Below are 21,613 nucleotides of genomic sequence, written 5' to 3'. Positions count from 1 at the left end.
GGCTTCAACAGTTATATAGAAATATACAGTATAATGCTTACTTAGCCTTCTATGGAAGGATGGACAGATCCACACTGTAGACATAGTACTTCATGGTTACATTAGATTTATTGCAGTTGAGGTTTACTTAGTGTTTAGAAAATTAGAGCAGATCTCACAGGACCATCGAGGGTGAGAGAGGGGGCTTAATGTCATTCTGAAGCAGCAGAGATAGACGGCTGGGGTCCAGTCCAGTGTGGTGCCAACAGGACAGGTCTCTCTTAGGATCTCTTTTACCCAGACCTGACCTTTACTAGTCCTCTCAGACCCGGTTACATTCAAACAGTCGTACAGACAATGTCACCATGCATCATTAAGTTGGACCACAGACAATCCTAGCACATTTCAACAATTATTGTCATAGTGAAATACTCTTCTATTGAGCTTGCCATAGTGTTGTTTTAACATTCCAGAAAAAAAATCTGGTGTTCTAAGAAGGTGTGTCAAGGTGCGTTTACAGTTAAAATGTGTTATTTTGGTTTTTCATAACTACAACAAGGCAACTAGGGAGCTAAATGTTTAGCCTAAACCAAACTCTTGGCTCCTACAGTAGATATATCTCCTTTTTCCAATCATCCTTACCTCTTCCTCTCTCACCTATTTCCTCCTCCCTCTGTTTTGCCTCCCCTCTCTGCTTGCCCTCCACTTCTTCCTTACGTCCTCTCTCTCAGTTTCAGCTRTGCATCAGACCAGTGAGTGAAGTAATCACTGGTGTGATGAGGCAGACTTATTGTTGTTCCTAGGCCATATCCTCCTATGAACCTCCACAGTGGAGTGGGGGAGGAACAACCCTTAACAAGCACTTCAGCAGGGTGAGGGGATACTTGCAGGTTAGGGGGAATGGTGGGGTATTTGAGTAGGCTAGTAGTGCAGCACAGGTGCAACCCTGCTAAGGAGGCGCAGGAAAAACCAACAGTCGATCTATTCACTTGTTCTTCCTCTTCAAGGTGGGCGGATGTGGTGATGCATGAGGTTGGGGGTGTGTCTTGGGCGTAACACTCTCCCTCTTGGGAGTGTTGTTGAGGATGTCCAGGCTCTTGCGACTGGACGAGATGACATCAGCCACAAACTTGGTGCAGTCCGCACAGACATCCCGCAGGCTGCAGCCATGGGTGTACAGGTGGGGGAACTCCTCCTCCACAGACCGGCGGGAGAGAGTACGCAGAGATCTGTGGAGAGGGAGACAGGTGTTATAACCCTTCAGTGGAGTGCTCTGAGTATATAACATGACCAGGAACACTCTAATCAGGTCGCATTGGCCTGGAGTTTTTCCCGGTCAGGGCACATGGTTTGGAACAACTCTAGGCCCTACCCATCTATAATGGCCTAAAGGGGGACATTAAAGACTGACTGCGGAGCAATCAGATGGGTAATTATTACATAATGGCTACTTCGAGATCTGAGTGAAATGGAGGAGTTACATAACAAATGCTGAGARATCTAGAGGATGGCAAGTGATTGGATTAAGCATGTGAGTTACTATTGGCTGGGGTGAGCMAAGACTTCCTCTGCTGAGGTAAAGAGATCCAGTTCAGTGGCCATGAAGTAACTCAAATAGACTGAAAGATATACTGTACAGGCAAACAAGACTCACTTGTAGACCTCACTCTTGCGACCATGGCTCTTTGGGCTGCTGTGAAAGCCCACAGTGTAGACTGGGATGTGGGCCATCTTCTTGGAAGGAATCTTCATCTGTGGCAAAGGGTGAGGGAAAATAGATAGTTAAAATGGGCATGGGTGAGGAGGAAGAGGAAGAGGAGGAGTAGGACATTTGAAGAACTGAGAGAGATCATATATCTGCAGGAGAAAGTGAAGAGGAAATGGCAGACTTAATATGATTAGGAAATATGAGATAAGACAGAGCTGCGAGAATGAGGGAGAAACAATGTCACAAAACATCAACCTCAACAGAACCTCACAGCACAATCACAAACTATACTGAACAAAAAAATAAACACAACATGTAAAGTGTTGGTCCCATGTTTCATGAGCTGGATTAAAAGAACCCAGAAATGTTCTCTATCACAAAAAGCTTATTTCTCTGAAATGTTGTGCACAAATTTGTTTACATCCTTGTTAGTGAGCATTTCTCCTTTGCCAAGAAAATCCATCCACCTGACAGGTGTGGTATGTCAAGAAGCTGAATAAACAGCATGATCATTACACAAGTGCACCTTGTGCTGGGGACAATAAAAGGCCACTCTAAAATTTGCAGTTTTGTCACACAACACAATGCCACAGATGTCTTAAGTTTTGAGGGAGTGTCAAATTGGCATGCTGACTGCAGGAATGTCCACCAGAGCTGTTGCCAGATRATTTAATGTTAATTTCTCTACCATAAGCTGCCTCCAACGTTGTTTTAGAGAATTTGGCAGTATATCCAACCGGGCTCACAACCGCAGACCACATGTATCCACGCCAGCTCAGTACCTCCACATCCAGCTTCTTCACCTGCGGGATCATCTGAGACCAGCCACCCGGACATCTGATGAAACTGAGGAGTATTTCTGTCTGTAATAAAGCCCTTTTGTGGGGAAAAACTCATTCTGATTGGCTGGGCCTGGCTCCCCAGTGGGTGGACCTATGCCCCTCCAGGMCCACCCATGGCCCCGCCCCTGCCGTCATGTGAAATCCATATATTAGGGCCTAATGAATTTATTTCATTTGACTGACTTCCTTATATGAAATGTAACTCAGTAAAACCGTTGAAATTGTTGCATGTTGCGTTTACATTTTTGTTCAGTATATATTCAGAACCATGAACTTACAAAACAGAAACAGCAAAGACAAACCACAATCTCACACGACAAACTACAACAGCCCAGACCTAAAACCTATTTAGCACAGAAACACAAATGGTCTGATGACTGAGGCACAAATTAAAATAATTGACATGATTAAATGCACAGAATAATATTATGAGCCACCACAGAACATATTTTGCTCGTCTAATGATATATACTGTATATTGAATACAAACCACATTAGCAGAAAGAACTGTGAAAACATTACACATTCCAAAAACATGAATTTGCATTTACACTGTCAAAGAGGAAGGGGATGTAGGATACCTTTGCACTGCAGGATCCACAGACAGACCTGRAGGAGAGAGAAGCACAGGGACAGAGCTAAGAATCCCCCGAATTACACTGCCAACAACACATATGGCGCTATTCAATCAAACCCACAATGGTATGTAAAAAGCAACATTATTCTTGTTCTTCTTGACCAAGTTTAAATTAATTGAATATGGTGTTATTTCAAAAGGCGCATGTACTAATGTTTACTGACCTTTTACAGAGCAGGCAGGTGGATGGCCAGGAAAAGAGGGGGAATTTAATTCTGCAGCAACAGCACACCTGGGAGACACATACATATACTATCGATAAAACCTCGCTCATAAGGCTTTGAGAGAACAATATGAAAGGATATGACGTAACTGCCTGTACCTTGCCTCTCCTCAGATTGTCATACAGTTCCTTGTTCTGGAGGTACTTCTCCATCTCTGCTTTCACMAGCACACGACGCACATTGATGACCTCATCGACTGTTAAGGCAAGACTCTCCACTGGGTGACTGAATTCCTCCTTCACAGGGATATAGAGAGGGGTTGAGTAGGTAGAGAGGAGATTGCATAGATTAGTCAGGTCAGKTTGAAGTGGAGCACCCAGGGGAAGCAGTGTGGAGAGGTGATCAWAGACAATGGGCCACTCACCATCCAYTTGGGTTTATAGCCACCCCGAGAGCTGGAGCCAGTCTCTGCCCCTTCTGTGGTCTCATCCACTGAGCTGAGAGAGATACGGGCAGGGGAGAGGGGCACCCAGCCTGGCACAGGAAGAGGGGCTTGGAACAGGGAGATGGAGACAGACAGACAGACGAATAGGAAGAAAGCTTTGAATCACAGTCCATGATGTTCTTCTATTGAGTCAGAGCTCTGAACATCCAAAGCTGTAGGTTAAAAATGAGCCGTCAATGAAATAAATTAGTGGTGACATCTAGTGTTTTTATCTGTCTGTWTTTGGTGGAGTATAACGCATGTAGGAACACTTGCAAGGAGATCACAGCAGATCCTTTTTTGACATTCAAGAGGGGAACTAAATTGGGGTCGGAGTAAATAAAAATGAGGCTAGGTATTAGTAGTAAGACTTTGTATGTGATGTAACCTCTAAGACTAAATAAGTGCCAATGTCTTCTTTATGCTAAATGTAAAGGAAGCAGRAGCGAGGACTAACCCTGTGACATGGCTGTAGACTCCTATGGGGTTTAACCACAGCCAAGTCTTACGGTTAGACCAAGGACCATTCAACTAGAAAACAACAGCAGGCTAAATGTAGGCTAATGTAAATCAGCTGCTCATCACTACATTTTGGACAAGTCTGTGATGAGAAAGGGTTGACATTCCCCTAGAACAGTGGYGACAACTCACTGAACCCCCATTTGTTTTTGTTCTCTCCTACTATGGTCAAAACCAGGTCAAAACCAACTCAGTCGGCTTGTGGTTACAGAGTCCACCCTGAGATTGGAAGGTTGGGAGTTTAATTTGATAGATTGGGGGTAAGGGCCTCCATTCTGGCTAAGGTTTGTGTAAGGAGATGGAGAACTTACTTACTAACTAACTATGGTCAACACATCTCCCTCATCTCACCAATCAAGGGGCGTAAGAAACCAATCAAACCCATTAGCTGTTTTCCTCCTAGCATTTTATGGATCTAGTTCTTATCTGTACAGCTTTATAAGTTTATTATATCCATCATGAAGCCCTAAAAAAAACTCTATTGCATTTTATTTATTTATTTAACATTTTTTAACAGTTTACACCAATGTTTTTTATTTGCAAATATGATTTTTTTGTCAGGCTTGCTTTTCAACATAAATAAATATTTGACATGGCCAAAATACCAAAATATCTGTTTCATAAACTGATTACAGTCAGTAGCTTAATGACTGGAGCTACAGTATCACATGAATACAGTAAATGTCTCCCTCTGTTGACCAAGACCTGAAACTGTCTGCAGTGAGAGGAGGCTCAGTGAGCATACTGACCTCTKTGCGTGGGGRGTGGCCCAGCCCCTGAGAGCGTGTGTGACCGTGGTCTCTCGCCCCTCCGCAACACAGCCCCTCCCAGATGTGCGGATTCGGACAGTGAGGGGAGAATYTCCCCCCTRAGCTCAGCCAGGTCATGTTCAGAGAAGGAGCGGTCCCGTTTCATGGATGTGGGAAAACTCTCAGCCCGGCAGAGCTCTCCTGGAGACTCCTCATCCTGCAGCAACAACAAGACAGGAGGAGGAGGAAATGGAACATGACTTCTTGTGTGAGAGGYTTAATTGGTAGATGTTGTTGTAGTTATCTTCTCTCTTTCCTCTCACCTCCAAAATACTCATCTCCTCCATCTCCTGAAGAGTAGGAGCTTTGAGCAGAACACGAGGATGAGATGGGGGGCGGGACCTAAGCTCTGAGACTGACAGGTCAATGCAGGAAGTAGATTTGAAATCACACGGGAAGTTGGGTGCCAGACAGGGCAAGGAGCCAAACGCTGGGGAATGAAACACAACACACAAACACTGAACTCTCAAACACATTTAGAATACATGCCACGCTAGGTAGATGCTACGTGTATGGGTCGTTCTTGAATCGCGGTGGTATTTGCGTCCCTTGCCTTTGCAACCATGAAAAACACTTAAAGGACAAATAGTCCAATCAAATTGTATTTATACTTACGGGCCCTTCCCAACAATGCAGAGAAAGAAAATAGATAAATWATAGAAAAGTAAAACATGTAATAACAAAAGTAATAAATAACTTGGCTATATACACAGGGTATCATTACCAAGTCGATGTGCAGGGGTATGAGGTAATTGAGATAGATATGTACATATAAAAGGAATAAAGTGACTAGGCAACAGGATAGATAATAAACAGTAGCAGCAACGTATGTGATGAGTAAAACAAATAGTTAGTGCATAAAGGGTTTAATGCAGATAGTCCGGGTAGCTATTTGGTTAACTACAGTGGAGGCTGCTGAGGGGTGGACAGCTCATAATAATGGCTAGAACGGAGCAAATGGAATGGCATCAAACCATGTGTTTGATGTTTTTGATACCATTCTACTTATTCTGATCCAGCCATTACCACAAGCCCATCCTCCCAAATTAAGGTGCCACCAGCCTCCTGTGGTTAACTATTTAACTAATTATTTTCAAAGTCTTATGGCTTGGGGTATAAGCTGTTCAGGGTCCTGTTGATTCCAGATTTGGTGCATCGGTACCACTTGCAGTGTGGTAGCAGAGAAAAMAGTCTATGACTAGGGTGGCTGGAGTCTTTGATCATTTTTACGGCCTTCCTCTGACACTGCCTGGTATAGAGGTCCTGGATGGCAGGGAGYTTGGCCCAGTACGCACTACCCTCTGTAGTGCCTTGCGGTCAGATGCCAAGCAGTTGCCATACCAAGCGGTGATGCAGTGGATCAAGATGCTCTCAATGGTGCAGCTGTAGAACGTTTTGAGGATCTGAGGGCCCATGCAAAACCTTTTCAGCCTCCTGAGGGGGAAGAGGCTTTATCGTGCCCTCTTCACGACTGTGTTGGTGTGTGTGTACCATGAAAGATCCTTAGTGATATGGGCACGAAGTTCTCGACCAGCTCCACTACAGCCCCGTCAATATGAATGGGGGAGTGCTCGGCCCTCTGTTTCCTGGAGTCCACGATCAGCTCCTTCGTCTCACTGACGTTGAGGGAGAGGTTGCGTGCGTGGCCACGCAGTTGTGGGTGAATAAGGAGCCCTGAGGGGCCCCCCTGTTGAGGGTCAGTGTGGCAGACRTGTTGTTGCCTACCCTTACCACCTGGGAGCAGCCCGTCAGGAAGTCCAGTTGCAGAGTAAGGTGTTCAGTCCCAGGGTCCTTAGCTTACTGATGAGCTTGGAGGGCACTATGGTGTTGAACGCTGGGCTGTAGTCATTGAACAGCATTCTCACATAGGTGTTCCTTTTGTCCAGGTGGGAGAGGGCAGTGTGGAGTACAATAGAGATCGCATCATCTGTGGATCTGTTGGGACAGTATGCAAATTGGAGTGGGTCCAGTGTGTCTGGGATGATGGTGTTGATGTGAGCTGGGAGATTTGGTGTCACTTTTACCTTTTTAAACATGCTGGCTGGAGTTTTACTGTTATCTATTGCCATGGAAGGAGAGTTGTGACATAGGCCGAGTGGGACTCTGTTAAATAGTATTTCATGGCTTTCAAAGCATTTCATGGCTACAGATGTGAGTGCTACGGGGCGATAGTCATTTAAACATGTTACCCTGGTGGTCTTGGGCACAGGGACTATGGTGGTCTGCTTGAAACATGTAGGTATTACAGACTGGAGTCAGGGAGAGGGTGAAAATATCAGTGAAGACACTTACCAGTTACACATCATACATGTTTTAGTTTTATATTGAACAAATCATTAAGAGTCTATTGACGCACCCCTTGTTTTTTCCTTCTTTAAAATAAAAGAAGATGTACTTTCCACGCGCTGCGCCTTGGTCCTCTCTCAGTCCCGTTGACGATCGTACAGAATTCCCACCCACTTATGCGGGATCAAGCAGCGTGAAAAGCGGCAACAGGAGCAGCGCAAGGATATGACGTAATATGGACTACACTACGTGGGAGGAGATCGACAGGTGGGCGATCGACCCAGGGCGAGTGCCGGAGCCAGCCTGGGATTCTCTGGCGCAGTGTGAGGAGGGATACCGGCGAATGGAGGCAGCACGACGACGCGGTAGGAAGCCTGTGAGTCAGCCCCAAAAAATTATTGGGGGGGGCTTAGAGGTAGTGGGCCGAGGGCAGGTAGGAGACCTGCGCCCACTTCACAGGCTAACTGTGGAGAGCGGAGTACGGGCGAACATGTTCATAGCCCGGTGCGGGTTATTCCACCTCCCCGCACTGGTAGGGCTAGATTGGGCATTGAGCCAGGTGCCATGATGCCGGCTCAACGCGTCTGGTCTCCAGTGCGTCTCCTCGGGCCGCATACATGGCACCACGCTTACGCATGGTGTCCCCGGTTCGCCTACATAGCCCGGTGCGGGTTATTCCACCTCCCCGCACTGGTCGGCGACGGGGAGCATTCAACCAGGTAAAGTTGGCAGGCTCGTGTTCAAGGGAACCAGTACGCCTGCACGGTCCGGTATTTCCGGCACCACCTCCCGCCCCAGTCCAGTTCCACCAGTGCCTACACCACGTAACAGGCTTCCAGTGTGTCTCCAGAGCCCTGTCCTCCTCCATGCACTCGTCCTATGGTGCGTGTCTCCAGCCCGGTACCACCAATTCCGGCACCACGCACTAAGCCTCCTGTGCGTCTTCCAGAGTCCTGTGCATCCTGTTGCTGCTCCCGCACTAGCCCTGAGATGCGTGTCCCCAGCCCGGTACCACCAGTTCCGGCACCACGCACTAGGCCTAATGTGCTCCCCAGGGTCAGTATGCCCTGTTCCTTCTCCCCGCACTAGCCTGAAGGTGCGTGTCCTTAGCCCGGTGCTCCAGTTCCGGCACCACCGCACCAGGCCTACAGTGCGCCTCATCCGGCAGAGCCATCCTCTGCCCAGCGCCATCTGAGCCATCCGTCTCCCAGCGCCATCTGAGCCATCCGTCTCCCCAGCGCCGTCTGAGCCATCCGTCTGCCCCGAGCCATTAGAGCCGCCCGTCTGTCCCGAGCCGCAGAGCCGTTAGTCAGTCAGGAGCCGCTAGAGCCATTCGTCAGTCAGGATCGCCAGAGCCGCCAACCAGACAGGATCTGCCAGAGCGCCAACCAGACAGGATCTGCCAGAGCCGCCAACCAGACAGGATCTGCCAGAGACGCCAACCAGACAGGATCTGCCAGACAGCCAACCAGACAGGATCTGCCAGAGCCGCCAGCCAGCCATGACAGCCAGATCCGTCAGCCAGCCATGAGCAGCCAGATCCTCAGCCAGCCATGAGCAGCCAGATCCGTCAGCCAGCCATGAGCAGCCAGATCTGTCAGCCAGCCATGAGCAGCCAATCCGTCAGCCAGCCATGAGCAGCCAGATCCGTCAGCCAGCCATGAGCAGCCAGATCCGTCAGCCAGCCATGAGCAGCCAGATCCGTCAGCCAGCCATGAGCAGCCAGATCCGTCAGCCAGCCATGAGCAGCCAGATCCGTCAGCCAGCCATGAGCCGTACAGCCAGGATCCCCCAGAGCCGTCCAGCCAGGATCCGTTCCTCAGTCCGGAGCTGCCCCTTATCCTGGTGCTGCCCCTTATTCCTGGTGCTGCCCCTTAGTCCGGTGCTGCCCCTTAGTCCGTGCTGCCCTTAGTCCGGTGCTGCCCCTAGTCCGGTGCTGCCCCTTAATCCAGTGGGGTTAATGTGGAGGGTGGCCATTTGGAGGAGGCTACGTAAGCGGTAGTGACTATGTGGGGTGGGGACCACGACCAGTGCCGGAGCTGCCGCCGTGGACGGACGCCCACCCAGACCCTCCCCTAGACTATGTGCTGGTCGCCCGGAGTTCTCACCTTAAGGGGGGGTTATGTCACGCCCTGGCCTTAGTATTCTTTGTTTTCTTAATTATTTTAGTTAGGTCAGGGTGTGACATGGGGAATGTATGTGTTTTTTTGTAGTGTCTAGGGTGGTTGTAAGGTTTAGGGGTTTATTAGAGTAGTTGGGTTTGTTTAGTATAGTAGTCTAGCTGTGTCTATGGTTGAGTGTAGGTATCTAGGAAAGTCATGGTTCCCTGAATTGGGTCTCAATTAGACAGCTGGTTATTTGTTGTCTCTGATTGGAGGCCATATTTAAGGCAACCATAGGCTTTAGCTGTTTGTGGGGAATTGTCTATGTCGAAGTGTTTTGTGTCAGCACTGATTTTTGTATAGCTTCACGGTCGTCTGTCTGTTTGTTGTTTTGTTTTTTCCTTCTTTAAAATAAAAGAAGATGTACTTTCCACGCGCTGCGCCTTGGTCCTCTCTCAGTCCCGTTGACGATCGTGACACCCCTGCATCAATCTAAGTAACATAATTTGAAAAATCTGAAGATATCTTTCTTTTGCCTGGGCTGTGTCTCAATCCATCACATCCACATCTGCGGTGGAAGGTGGCCAATTACAGCGGTGTTTGTCAGACCATGAGAAATCTCGAAAATCGCTCTCCTCACGAAACAAAAAATAAGGAGTTAAATGTGTCAAAAAAAACTATTTCCTGAGCTTTCTTAAAAACACTTCAATAGCTTATTCCTCATGATTTATTTTTCGACTGTCTTTTTTGCCATTTATGAATGTGTTATTCAATGCGTTTCTATGGGCTATAGTAGTAAAGCCAGCAATCCATGGTATGACCATCTTAAAACAACTCCATAGCTTAGTTTTTTTAAAGAAAAAAAATATATATAAAAAGCATTTCGCTACCCCGCAATAATATCTGCTAAACACGTGTACGTGACCGATAAATGTGATTATATATTTTTTAAAGGATTGATGACCTTGGTGTTACTACTCCTCCTGGAGTGTAACTACTCCTACTGGAGTGTTACTATTCCTCCTGGAGTGTTACTACTCCTCCTGGAGTGTTACTACTCCTACTGGAGTGTTTACTACTCCTCCTGGAGTGTTACTACTCCTACTGTTACTATTCCTACGGAGTGTTACACTCCTTCGGAGTTTTACTACTCCTCCTGTTACTATTCCTCCTGGAGTGTTACTACTCCTACGGAGTGTTACTACTCCTACTGGAGTTTACTACTCCTCCTGTTACTATTCTACTGGAGTGTTACTACTCCTCCTGGAGTGTTACTACTCCTACTGGAGTGTTACTACTCCTACTGGAGTTACTACTCCTCCTGGAGTGTTACTACTACTCCTGGAGTGTTACTACTCCTACTGGATGTTACTACTCCTCCTGGAGTGAACTACTCCTACTGGAGTGTTACTATTCCTCCTGGAGTGTACCTACTCCTCCGGAGTGTACCTACTCCTACTGGAGTGTTTCACTACTCCTACTGGAGTGTTACTACTCCTACTGGAGTGTTTACTACCTCCTGGAGTGTTACTACTCCTCCTGAGTGTTACTACTCCTCCCGGAGTGTTACTACTCTCCTGTTACTACTCCTACTGGAGTGTTACTATTCCTGGAGTGTTACTACTCCTACTGGAGTGTTACTACGCTCCTGGAGTGTTACTACCTACTGGAGTGTTACTGCTGCTCTGGAGTGTTTACTACTCCTACTGGAGTGTTACTACTCCTACTGGAGTGTTACTACTCCTCCTGGAGTGTTACTACTCCTCCTGGAGTGTAACTACTCCTACTGGAGTGTTACTATTCCTCCTGGAGTGTTACTACTCCTCCCGGAGTGTAACTAGTCCTCCTGGAGTTTACTAGTCCTCCTGGAGTGTTACTACTCCTCCCGGATGTTACTACTCCTCCCGGAGTGTTACTACTCCTACTGGAGTGTTACTAGTCTTCCTGGAGTGTTACTACTCCTCCTGGAGTGTTACTAGTCTTCCTGGAGTGTCTATCTTCCTGGAGTGTTACTACTCCTCCTGGAGTGTTACTACTCCTCCGAGTGTTACTACTCCTACTGAGTGTTACTAGTCTTCCTGGAGTGTACTACTCCTCCTGGAGTGTTACTAGTCTTCCTGGAGTGTAACTAGCTCCTGGATGTTACTAGTCCTCCTGAGTGTTACTACTCCTCCTGGAGTGTTACTACTCCTCCTGGAGTGTTACTACTGCTCCTGGAGTGTTTACTACTCCTCCCGGAGTGTAACTACTCCTACTGGAGTTACTAGTCTTCCTGGAGTGTTACTACTCCTCCTGGAGTGTTACTACTCCTCCTGGAATGTCTTACTATCTCCTGGAATGTTACTACTCCTACTGGAGTGTTACTACTGCTCCGTGTACTTTCCTACTGGAGTGTTACTACTCTACTGGAGTGTTACTACTCCTCCTGGAGTGTTACTACTCCTCCTGGAGTGTTACTACTGCTCCTGGAGTGTTACTATTCCTCCTGGAGTTTTACTACTCCTCCTGTTACTATTCCTACTGGAGTGTTACTACTCCTCCTGGAGTGTTACTACTCCTACTGGAGTTGTACTACTCCTCCTGTTACTATTCCTACTGGAGTGTTACTACTCCTCCTGGAGTGTTACTACTCCTCCTGGAATGTTACTACTCCTACTGGAGTGTTACTACTCCTCCTGGAGTGTTACTACTCCTACTGGAGTGTTACTACTCCTCCTGGAGGCACAATGTTATCATAATGGTTAAAGAAAATTAAGTCATTAAGCTACCATATTAGTTGATTTAGAATGGGAATATGTACCCAAATACATTTCAATTAAAACATTTTTTTTATTTTTTATTCCAAAATGCCACCATAATTGAAGAACGACCCATATAGTTCTAAGTGTTAATGCACTGGCAGTGATGCCCATACATCTCTTGGAGCCGGGTGGGTCCACAGGCTTCAGTTTGCGCTCCTGTTTGATTTCAGCGAGGACGCGTTCGTGAAGGGACTGCTGCTCCTGAGGAGGAGGGGGCAGGTTGCGCTCCGACGCCTGGCATGCAACACAACACACAGGTAGACTGAGAACGCAGGAGAAACAAACACAGACACACAGGACCCAGTCTCAGACTGTGTCTCACTGACCAGTCTATGCACAAGGTACCGGCACAGGCACAGTGCAGTCACATCAACAGAAGGGTGACGGGACATTCGCGGCACAGTGTAGCCTTTTTTTGTCACCCACCGCTCATGGTGTAGTGCTAATGACATCATMATTTCTTACATTTGGATCAACAGATGTAGCCTATTGAATATCATTATAGAATATGCATAAAATGCATCCTCCAATTGCAATGTCTGCCTAATCCCACACATAATGTCTCATGTAAATGATCTATTTTCAATAGGCCTACCCTCAAACAGCAAGTTAGGCATACCTAATTTTCAAAATAGGCCATCGTCACTTTCTCGTAAATGAGAATTCTTCACGTTTTAYGGTGAAACGTCCAAATCTGCATTGAGTTACTGTTTTGTGAGCACATTAGAGCAGTGTTAACAAACTTTATAGCCTTCCTGTATTCTGATTMAATCATGGAAGTCCAGAGAGGACATATGAATAAAACAATTTAAAATCCCTCATTTTGACATCACAAAATACATTTCTTGTGATCGGGACATAACATTTTTTTTTTTGAGATCACCAGATCAACTATAAATAGGAGTGGACTTATTGATGATAGATTGACAGTATGGCTGGGGAAACAGAGCCCATGGTGGATCAGCACATCCATTTTTATTTTGATTAAGGATTAACCCAGGTAGAAATTGCATTATGTCTGTCAGTTATAGATGGCTTCCAGTTTTGGCTCCAATACAATACCATTTTAAAGATGTAAAAGTACGGTTGCACTACTATTTTAAATAGATTGAATCTGGAATGTTCAGTGCAAGAAAAGYTACCACAACTGTGGTTGCAGACCACAAAGTTTACCAGTCTACCATTATAGATTTATTTTAATCTCTTTAATAGTTTTAACGGTGAGGTTGGCCTGTCAATAGCAGCAAAAACAAAGTTAGAAACAACAATTAACAAGTAGTACAGCAAAAATATAAATAGTAAAACAGGTGAAGTGAATCACATGTTGAGGTTTCTCAATAGTACAGTCTATTTGTCATTTCAGCCATAAATGGTGGGCAAAATGTTGTGGTGCTGAAGGACAGCTCCACCATTCATCCAGCTATAAAAATCAGCTCACTGACCCAACACATACTGTAACATGTGCAGTTTGTTTGGAATTTGTAATTCCTCAGTATGCCATTGTTTGCCTTTCATTGCCAGAGCTTTGATATGAAGGCCCAGGCCTATACACTAGCACATGGCTACCTGCAACAGATGTGCTCTAATGAAAGGTCTTAGATCTTTGTAGTCTGTGGTCCACAATGACACTACTGTCAATCTACCATCAATACGTCCACTCCTATTTATAGAGTTTATCTCGTGATCTCAACAAAACAACTTTTGTTATGTCGTGATCTTGAGATAAATAAGTCTTGATCTCGATATAACGAGGGAATMGTTTTTTTATTCATATGTCCTCTCTGGACTTYCATAGTCCTCTCCAAGTTTAGCTGGAATTTAGCCCGAAAGGATTTGAAAAATGTGATTGGTTTACGATAGGCCTATGACATTGCCTACGTCTCGTCTTGCGCTACACATAATATCAGATCTCAACAACGATTGGAGAAGTGTTTAACCTCACCAGTACTACATCCTTATTATATACATTTGGAGGACCACAATGGAAATAAGTCCCAGACTTTATTGTGTGTTATCCTCGATGATTTTATTCATGTGCATGTGCATGTATGGCTTTTAAGTTTGTGTGCTTGTTTTTTTAAATGGTCGAATTAATAAACTAAACAAAAATTTAGCTCATAAGCCAATGTGACTGCAAGAGACAGGTTGGAATTTCCAACTGAAATATGGGACAAATTAACTTTTTTTTTCTTCCAAATTAGTGGTGTTTGAATTTGTTGAYAAAATGCAGGACTGTCCCGCACATGTGGTCACCCTAGTCAACAGAATAAAATGTAATTGAAGGGACACTCACTGGTTTCAGTGGAGGGCGAGACCTGATGAAGTCCAAAATAAGCTCATGGGCATTTCTTTTCACTCGTGTGGGGATGTCACCATCCTCCTACAGAGAGAAAATKAGTGAGGGAGATACATACAGGAGAAATAACTACTGTCATACATTAATCACTAAATTTCCCATGAAAATGGGTTGAATTATAGGTTGTATAATTCTGTGTTAATTCTGTCTAATCCATTGATCAAGAGTCTATCAGTACCAATACCCAGCTCACCGTGACTTTCCGCAGCTGGAACTTGCGGGTGCGGATGTCCTGCATGAGCATCTCAAAGGGTGTGAGGCTGAACTCAGTGGGCAGTGTGTCAAACTCATGCTCCTGCACCTTCTTAAGTTTCACCCCCTGTCTCAGCTCCTTCATCAACTGGACCCAGAGATGAGTCTGAAATACACATATACAGTGCCTTCAGAAAGTATTCATACCCATTTACTTTTTCCACATTTTGTTGTGTTACAGCCCCAATTTAAAATGGATTAAATTGAGATTGTGTCACTGATCTACACACAATACTCCATAATGTCAAAGTGGAATTTTATTTGTAGAAAATGTTCACACAAAAAAACATATAAAAGCTGAAATGTCTACGGTCAATAAGTATTTAACCCCTTTGTTATGGCAAGGCTAAATAAGTGTTGGAGTAAAAATGTGCTTAACAAATTACATAATAACTTGCATGGACTCATTCAGTGTTCAATAATAGTGGTTAACATGATCTCTGTACCCCACATATACAATTATCTGTATAGAATGTGGCAAAGAAATGTGGCAAAGAAATTAACTTTTTGTCCTGAATACAAATCAAATCAAATKTATTTATATAGCCCTTCTTAMATCAGCTGATATCTSAAAGTGCTGTACAGAAACCCAGCCTAAAACCCCAAACAGCAAGCAATGCAGGTGTAGAAGCACGGTGGCTAGGAAACAAAGCGTTATGTTTGGGGCAAATCCAACACAACACATCACTGAGTATCACCTCATATTTTCAAGCATGGTGGTGGCTGCTAAGGGTATGGTAGTCATCGGAAAGGACTAAGGAGTTTTTTAGGATAAAAAGAAACGGAACACAGCTAAACACAGGAAAAATCCTAGAGGAAAACCTGTTTCAGTCTTCATCCCAACAAACACTGGGAGACAAATTCCCCTTTCAGCAGGACACCATCCTAAAGCACAAGGCCAAATCTACACTGGAGTTGCTTACCAAGATGACAGTGAATGTTCCTGCGTGGCCTAGTTGCAATTATGAATTAAATCTGCTTGAAAGTCTATGGCAAGACTTGAAAATTGCTGTCTAGCAATGATCAACAACCAACTTGAAGAATWAAARAWAWAAWAAATAGGCAAATATTGTACAATCCAGGTGTGCAAAGATCTTAGAGACTTTCCTTAGAAACCCTCACAGCTGTAATCGCTGCCAAAGGTGATTCTAACATGTATTGTCTYAGTGGGGTGAATACTTATCTAATCAAGATATACAGTTTTACCGTTTTCTTTTTCATAATTTTTAAAAATAAATGTTATAACATTATTCTTCCACTTTGACATTACATAGTATTTTGTGTAAATCGTTGACCAAAAATGACAATTAAACACATTTTAATTCCACTTTGTAAAACAATCAAATTTGGAAAAAGTCAAKGGGTGTGAATACTTTCTGAAGGCAGTGTACACTCACACATAAGCCCTCATGTACCTCGCACACCCCATCAACCCAATGAAAGAACATATCCTCACCTACACACACAGTGACACAGACAACACACACAATCCCTGAATCTCACCCAGTCTGTGTGTTTCAGTGCATCGATCTCAGCTTGATCTTCCTGAGGATCCTCTCCATTGATCTTCTTCAGCATCTACAGAGAAATGATAATACACTGATGATAACACAACTATTCAGTTAACAATGACTTCAGAGCTTTACACATGACGGCTCTGTAATCTCTGATATAGAGACAAATCGGGAACATACCTCCTTGGCATTTCGGATTTTGATCAGGAAGGTTTGCAGTTCAAGAGTCTCAACGAACAAGGCTCTGCACACAGCCTGGTAGTGCTCCGGAGCAAGGGCAGGGATTGCCAATCTGGAGGTGCACAGCGTCATCACCTGGCTGAATGTACACACTGGTCTTATAGCCCCCTTTTCTCCCTCCTCTTCCTCTTCCTCCTCYTCCTGTCCACTGTAGCCCTCATCTGTTGTTCCATTGCCACCGCCGGAGTCAGCCTGCAGGCTATGATCACCTCCCGCCATGCGCTCAATGAGCCGCTCCAGCTGAGGACTCAGCTCCCGCTCCTCACTGTCATCCAGTCCCCAGTCTAGGGCCTGGTAGATGGCCATGCCCAGAGACTGAACCAGCTGAGGAAACAGAAGCAAGTGATAGAGGAAATAAATAGGACTGAACAGCTGGAGATCTTGAGGTGGAGGGAAAAGGGCCAGCTCCAAATACGGAGACCGGCAGAGCAGACGTGTCCTTATAGTTGATAAAAGAGGGAAAAGACTGACATCCACCTATGACAGTGGGTTGTGTATTACAGGGTGGGGATGAGGGGTTCARAAACTCACCTGACGCTCTGCGATTGGTGGAAGGGGAGGTCCATCTGTGTCATCTATGAAGACAAGAAAGTAGGCATGCAGCTGCATTACCTCATCAACAAAAACTGTTTTATGCCTGCTCTCCTCCCTGACATGGACTGGAGATCTCCATTTATTTCACACATTTTTTATACAATATATTCTGTGCTGATCCGAGAAATATTGGCTTTTTAGATCTGAAAAAGGTTATAACTCCATAATATAGCATTGGGTTACTTTGCATTTCATGGGTCTAAATATGAATAGAAAATATGATATACAGAAGAAAATACAGACAAGATGCATCATTTTCCCACCATTGATSCCTTTATGACTCTAGAATGCGCATTTTTCATTTCACAGTCATTACATTCTATATATCTCATGTGCTGCAGACTCAACTCAGCTAGCCAGTAGCGGCTCAGTTTTCTGTGTGTACAGGGGAGCGCAGGGCTCAGATGTCAGTAATGACACCTGGGAGGCCTGAAACTACACGTTCAGCACAGCAGCCCTGCAGAACCGGAGACTAGTGGAGAGGCCTGGGTGAAGGGTCAGTGCTGCTCTTTCTGTCCAGAACAAAGCACTGAAAGCAGGGCTAGACCCAGAGAAACAGAGACTATCTAAATATATCCGTGCCGTGGGCAAAGAGTCTGCCTGACACAAAGTGGTAGTACTGTTCTCTTTCAGGAGGGTGAAGAGATTTCTATTCAAGCCCATCAGAAGCAAAGTAATAGATCCTTTCTGAACCATTAGACAGGTTTCATTATGGCCGGTCAGGTTCATGTAACCAATGACACAGACAGTGTCTCTGAGAGAACATGGAGTCCTTCATCTTGTGCATGTCTGGTGATGATAGTTTGGCTGCGTTTAGACAGGCAGCCCAATTCTGATATTTTTTTCACTAATTGGCCAATCAGATAAGCTCTGAAAAAGATCTGACGTGATTGGTCCAAAGACCAATTTGTGGAAAAAAGATGAGAATTGGACTGCCTGTGTAAACACAGCCTTATTTCTCTTTCAGGCAATGTTTTCAAGAATTCATCTATTTTGGTACTGTTTTATGTCTGCTGGCCCTGTGATTTCCCCCACATTCAAAATATGGACCATATCATCTGTTGCCATGGAAATATGGGGGACAAGAAATGTACATAAAAAACAGAGGGAAAAAATAAATACTAGCATATCAGAGAGAACTATAGGGAAAAGAGAGGGCGGGGGACAGAATATAGAGAGTGAGATTACTAGTGACCTCACCAGGTACAATCCAAATATAGATAGATCAACTTCCTGGTGACCTCATTCATAATCAGTGTAAAACACACCCTTAGTAGGCTAACCTTAACCCTTAACCAACAATACCTGTAGCCAACTTCATTACTCACTCATTTGCCAGGGATAAGTAATTGTGATGACCAGACAGGTTGTGATGTGTGATGTGTGATGAAAGTCCAGAACAACATATGTATTCAACTCTACCCATACAGACCAACTGCATCAATAATGCAATACAATCGTGTCATCAGCAAGGATACATGTACCATACATATGCAGCAATATCCTTTGTTGCGGCCATTAAATTGACTGACTATCTTCTGTAAATGGTCCCATAAATGTAAACAAAAACATCCAAGAAACACCCCTCCTAAGTAAACAACTCCCAAGACAAGATGACCACAGTGACCCTGTAGTGAGCTATCAATAACTGTCTCTGTTATTCATTKTGATTTACATGGTTCTTTATATACTTTTGTCGTTGTTCAATAATAATAAAAACGACAAAGTATTTATATATTTGGGCCTATACAACTCTGTCTCAGCAACTGATCTATAGCCTAAACTATTGGATGAACTATTGTCCAACTTGTTGTGGCATAATTTTACTTGTATTACCTCTTACAAAGTAACCTATTTAAAATGAAATAGAAAATTAGCATAGTGATAAGGTGATTTCATATTTTTCTCTACTTTATGTGTTATTTCCATGGTCACCCTTAATGTTGCAACATTTCGTAATCTACTAGCCTACTATCTTTTTCCACTCCCAATTGTATCCTGTATTTTATCATGTCATGGCCCAGTTAGTTATGCCAGCAACTCTGTTTTTAGAGTTTTGCTTTGGGCCCTTTGGACCCTTTGGATGCTTTAACCGAAACACTTGTGAATGGTAAACTGATTACAAATCTGCACAATATGTCTAAAGTCCAAACCTTATGTAACAAATCGATACATGGTTGGAATTGCACTGTATGAATAATTGCCAATCCAAGCCATCCCTGTGTGGGGAGGGAGTGCGACTGACGGATTTATTGTAAATTGCTAATTCAAAACAATATACCATGTTGCGATTATAGCCTACAAATAGGAAATCAATAGCCTATCAAATTCATTGAGCAATAGCTGAAAAGCCTATACTAAATTATATTGTAGGCTATAGTTTTAATGAAGGTATTTTGGTGCAGCACATGGCAGTCAGGAAGTCAGATAAATAAATAAGATGAGCTAACAGAGCTCTCTTACCTGGTTCTTGCTTTGGGGAAACCGTCCCATCCCTGAGCAGGAGTATAGAGGACGGGTCCTTCACCCGGTAAACTCCACCAGTCACAGTGGCCGGGCGCGGCACTCTCAACCAGCTGCAGTATTGATAACACATCGCCCAAGCCTGCTCCTCGTTTATGGGCTGCTCGTAGGATTTCAACACTTCTTCAAGAGACAGTTCTCTGGGGTCGCTCAGGTCCCGCGCCTCTGCCCGGTCCGTGGGAGCAGACACCCTTGAATCTCCATCCTTGGCGCTTCTGTTTGTTGATCTGGCCATGGCTGCGGTAGGCGACCGATCCCATTACTCCGCCGGCTCTGAGGCCATTATCTGTTCACGCCGGGTTCCTTCCTTCCCCACAGCACGCCAACTCAACTGCCGCAGCTGCGAGTTACCATAACAGTAAACGAAAGCGATCTTTGATCTGCATGAATTTCAATCAGTGCCKAAAGGAGAGGAGGCGGGAGGAGGAAACCTTACGCCAGTGTCGCAATCAACCYGCAAGGAGAAAAAGGGGAAAACTTGTTGAAAATGTTTGACCACCGACCAGACGTGGTAAACAATGATGAAGAGATACATTMATCTTTAAAGCTTATTGTTATTGAGAGAATAGACCATGACCTTAGGTTTGACAGTCTGGTTCCCCAGATTTTCGGCTCCACTGCAGCGCATCCCAACAGCGGCTGTGCTCCGCCCCTGTCTCACGCATCCTGAGCATCATCCAAACAACCCACAAAATATTGAAACCACAATCCTATCAAAGTAGGCTACAGGGCGATCAACAGAAGCAGTGCATCATGCAGAAACTCATTCATGAGATTCAACCTCTATGTAGGCCCAAGGAAATAATAGCCAGCCGACTACAAATAAGAGCTTGTAAAGGGTTTATAAGTAGTTATAGACTGTTCATCATTAGTTAATATAGGATAGTGTAGTTTATAAGTCAGTAATAACCTTGTAATAAGCATTGCTTGAAAATGTCATTCATTGACTACAGCTCAGCGTTCAACACTATTGTCCGCTCCAAGCTCATCACCAAGCTTAGGACCCTGGGACAGAACACCTCCCTCTGCAACTGGATACTGGACTTCCTGAGGAGCCGACTCSAGGTGGTAGGGTAGGCAACATCACCTTTGCCACACTGACCCTCAACAAGGGGGCCCGAAAGAGGTGTGTGCTTAGTCCCCTCCTATTCACCCACGACTGCGTGGCCACATACAACTTCAACACCATCATCAAGTTTRCTGACGACACGATGGTGGTAGGCTTGATCACATCGGACGATGAGACARGTAGGAGGTGTGGTGGCGGGACAACATCTCCCTCAATGTCAACAAGACCAATGAGCTGATCGTGGACTACAGGAAAGGGGGGACAAGCACGCCCCCATTCATATTAATGGAACTCCACTGGAGCAGGTTGAGAGTTTCAAGTTACCCAATGTCCAAATCACTAAGGATTTAAAATGGTCCACGCACAGGCACACAGTCGTTAAGAAGGCACAACAGCGCCTCTTCCCCCTCAGGAGGTTGAAAGGTTTTGGCAYGGGCCCTCAAATCCTCAAAAGGTTCTACAGCTGCACCATTGAGACCATCTTGACTGGCCTCCTCACTGCTTGGTATGGCAACAGCACTGCCCTCGATCACATCACTGGGGCCGAGCTCCCTGCCATTCAGGTCCTCTATATCAGACGGTGTGAAAGGAGGGCCCAGAAAATTGTTAAAAACTCTAGCCACCCARGCCATAGACTGTTGTTGTGCTATGTTCACTTGAACAGTAATGTGGCGCTACTGTTCTTCTTGTGGGCAAACTCTGTCATCAAAGTCTGGAATTCTCTGGATTTATGG

The 21,613-nt window shown here is 45.0% G+C and overlaps 1 protein-coding gene across 1 annotated transcript; it reads right to left on the bottom strand.

The window, feature by feature from the left end:
- Positions 1 to 907: 907 nt before the first annotated feature.
- LOC111960976 (protein spire homolog 2) lies at positions 908 to 20,174 on the bottom strand. The gene is made up of 15 exons (XM_070443019.1): positions 19,751 to 20,174; positions 17,225 to 17,268; positions 16,634 to 17,017; positions 16,443 to 16,517; positions 14,881 to 15,045; positions 14,625 to 14,711; positions 12,445 to 12,565; positions 5,406 to 5,572; positions 5,083 to 5,299; positions 3,755 to 3,882; positions 3,489 to 3,626; positions 3,331 to 3,398; positions 3,111 to 3,138; positions 1,634 to 1,731; positions 908 to 1,208 (listed from the first exon to the last, which is right to left on the bottom strand). The coding sequence occupies exons 1-15, from the start codon at positions 20,043 to 20,045 to the stop codon at positions 965 to 967; spliced, it is 2,259 nt and encodes a 752-aa protein (XP_070299120.1). The 5' UTR covers positions 20,046 to 20,174; the 3' UTR covers positions 908 to 964.
- Between the last annotated feature and the right edge of the window lie 1,439 nt (positions 20,175 to 21,613).

Source organism: Salvelinus sp. IW2-2015, linkage group LG4q.1:29 (genome assembly GCF_002910315.2).
Source record: "Salvelinus sp. IW2-2015 linkage group LG4q.1:29, ASM291031v2, whole genome shotgun sequence".
NCBI classification, from domain to species: Eukaryota; Metazoa; Chordata; class Actinopteri; order Salmoniformes; family Salmonidae; genus Salvelinus; species Salvelinus sp. IW2-2015.
The sequence above is the reverse complement of the archived record's forward strand: the minus strand, read 5'-3'. Positions and strand labels throughout refer to the sequence as shown.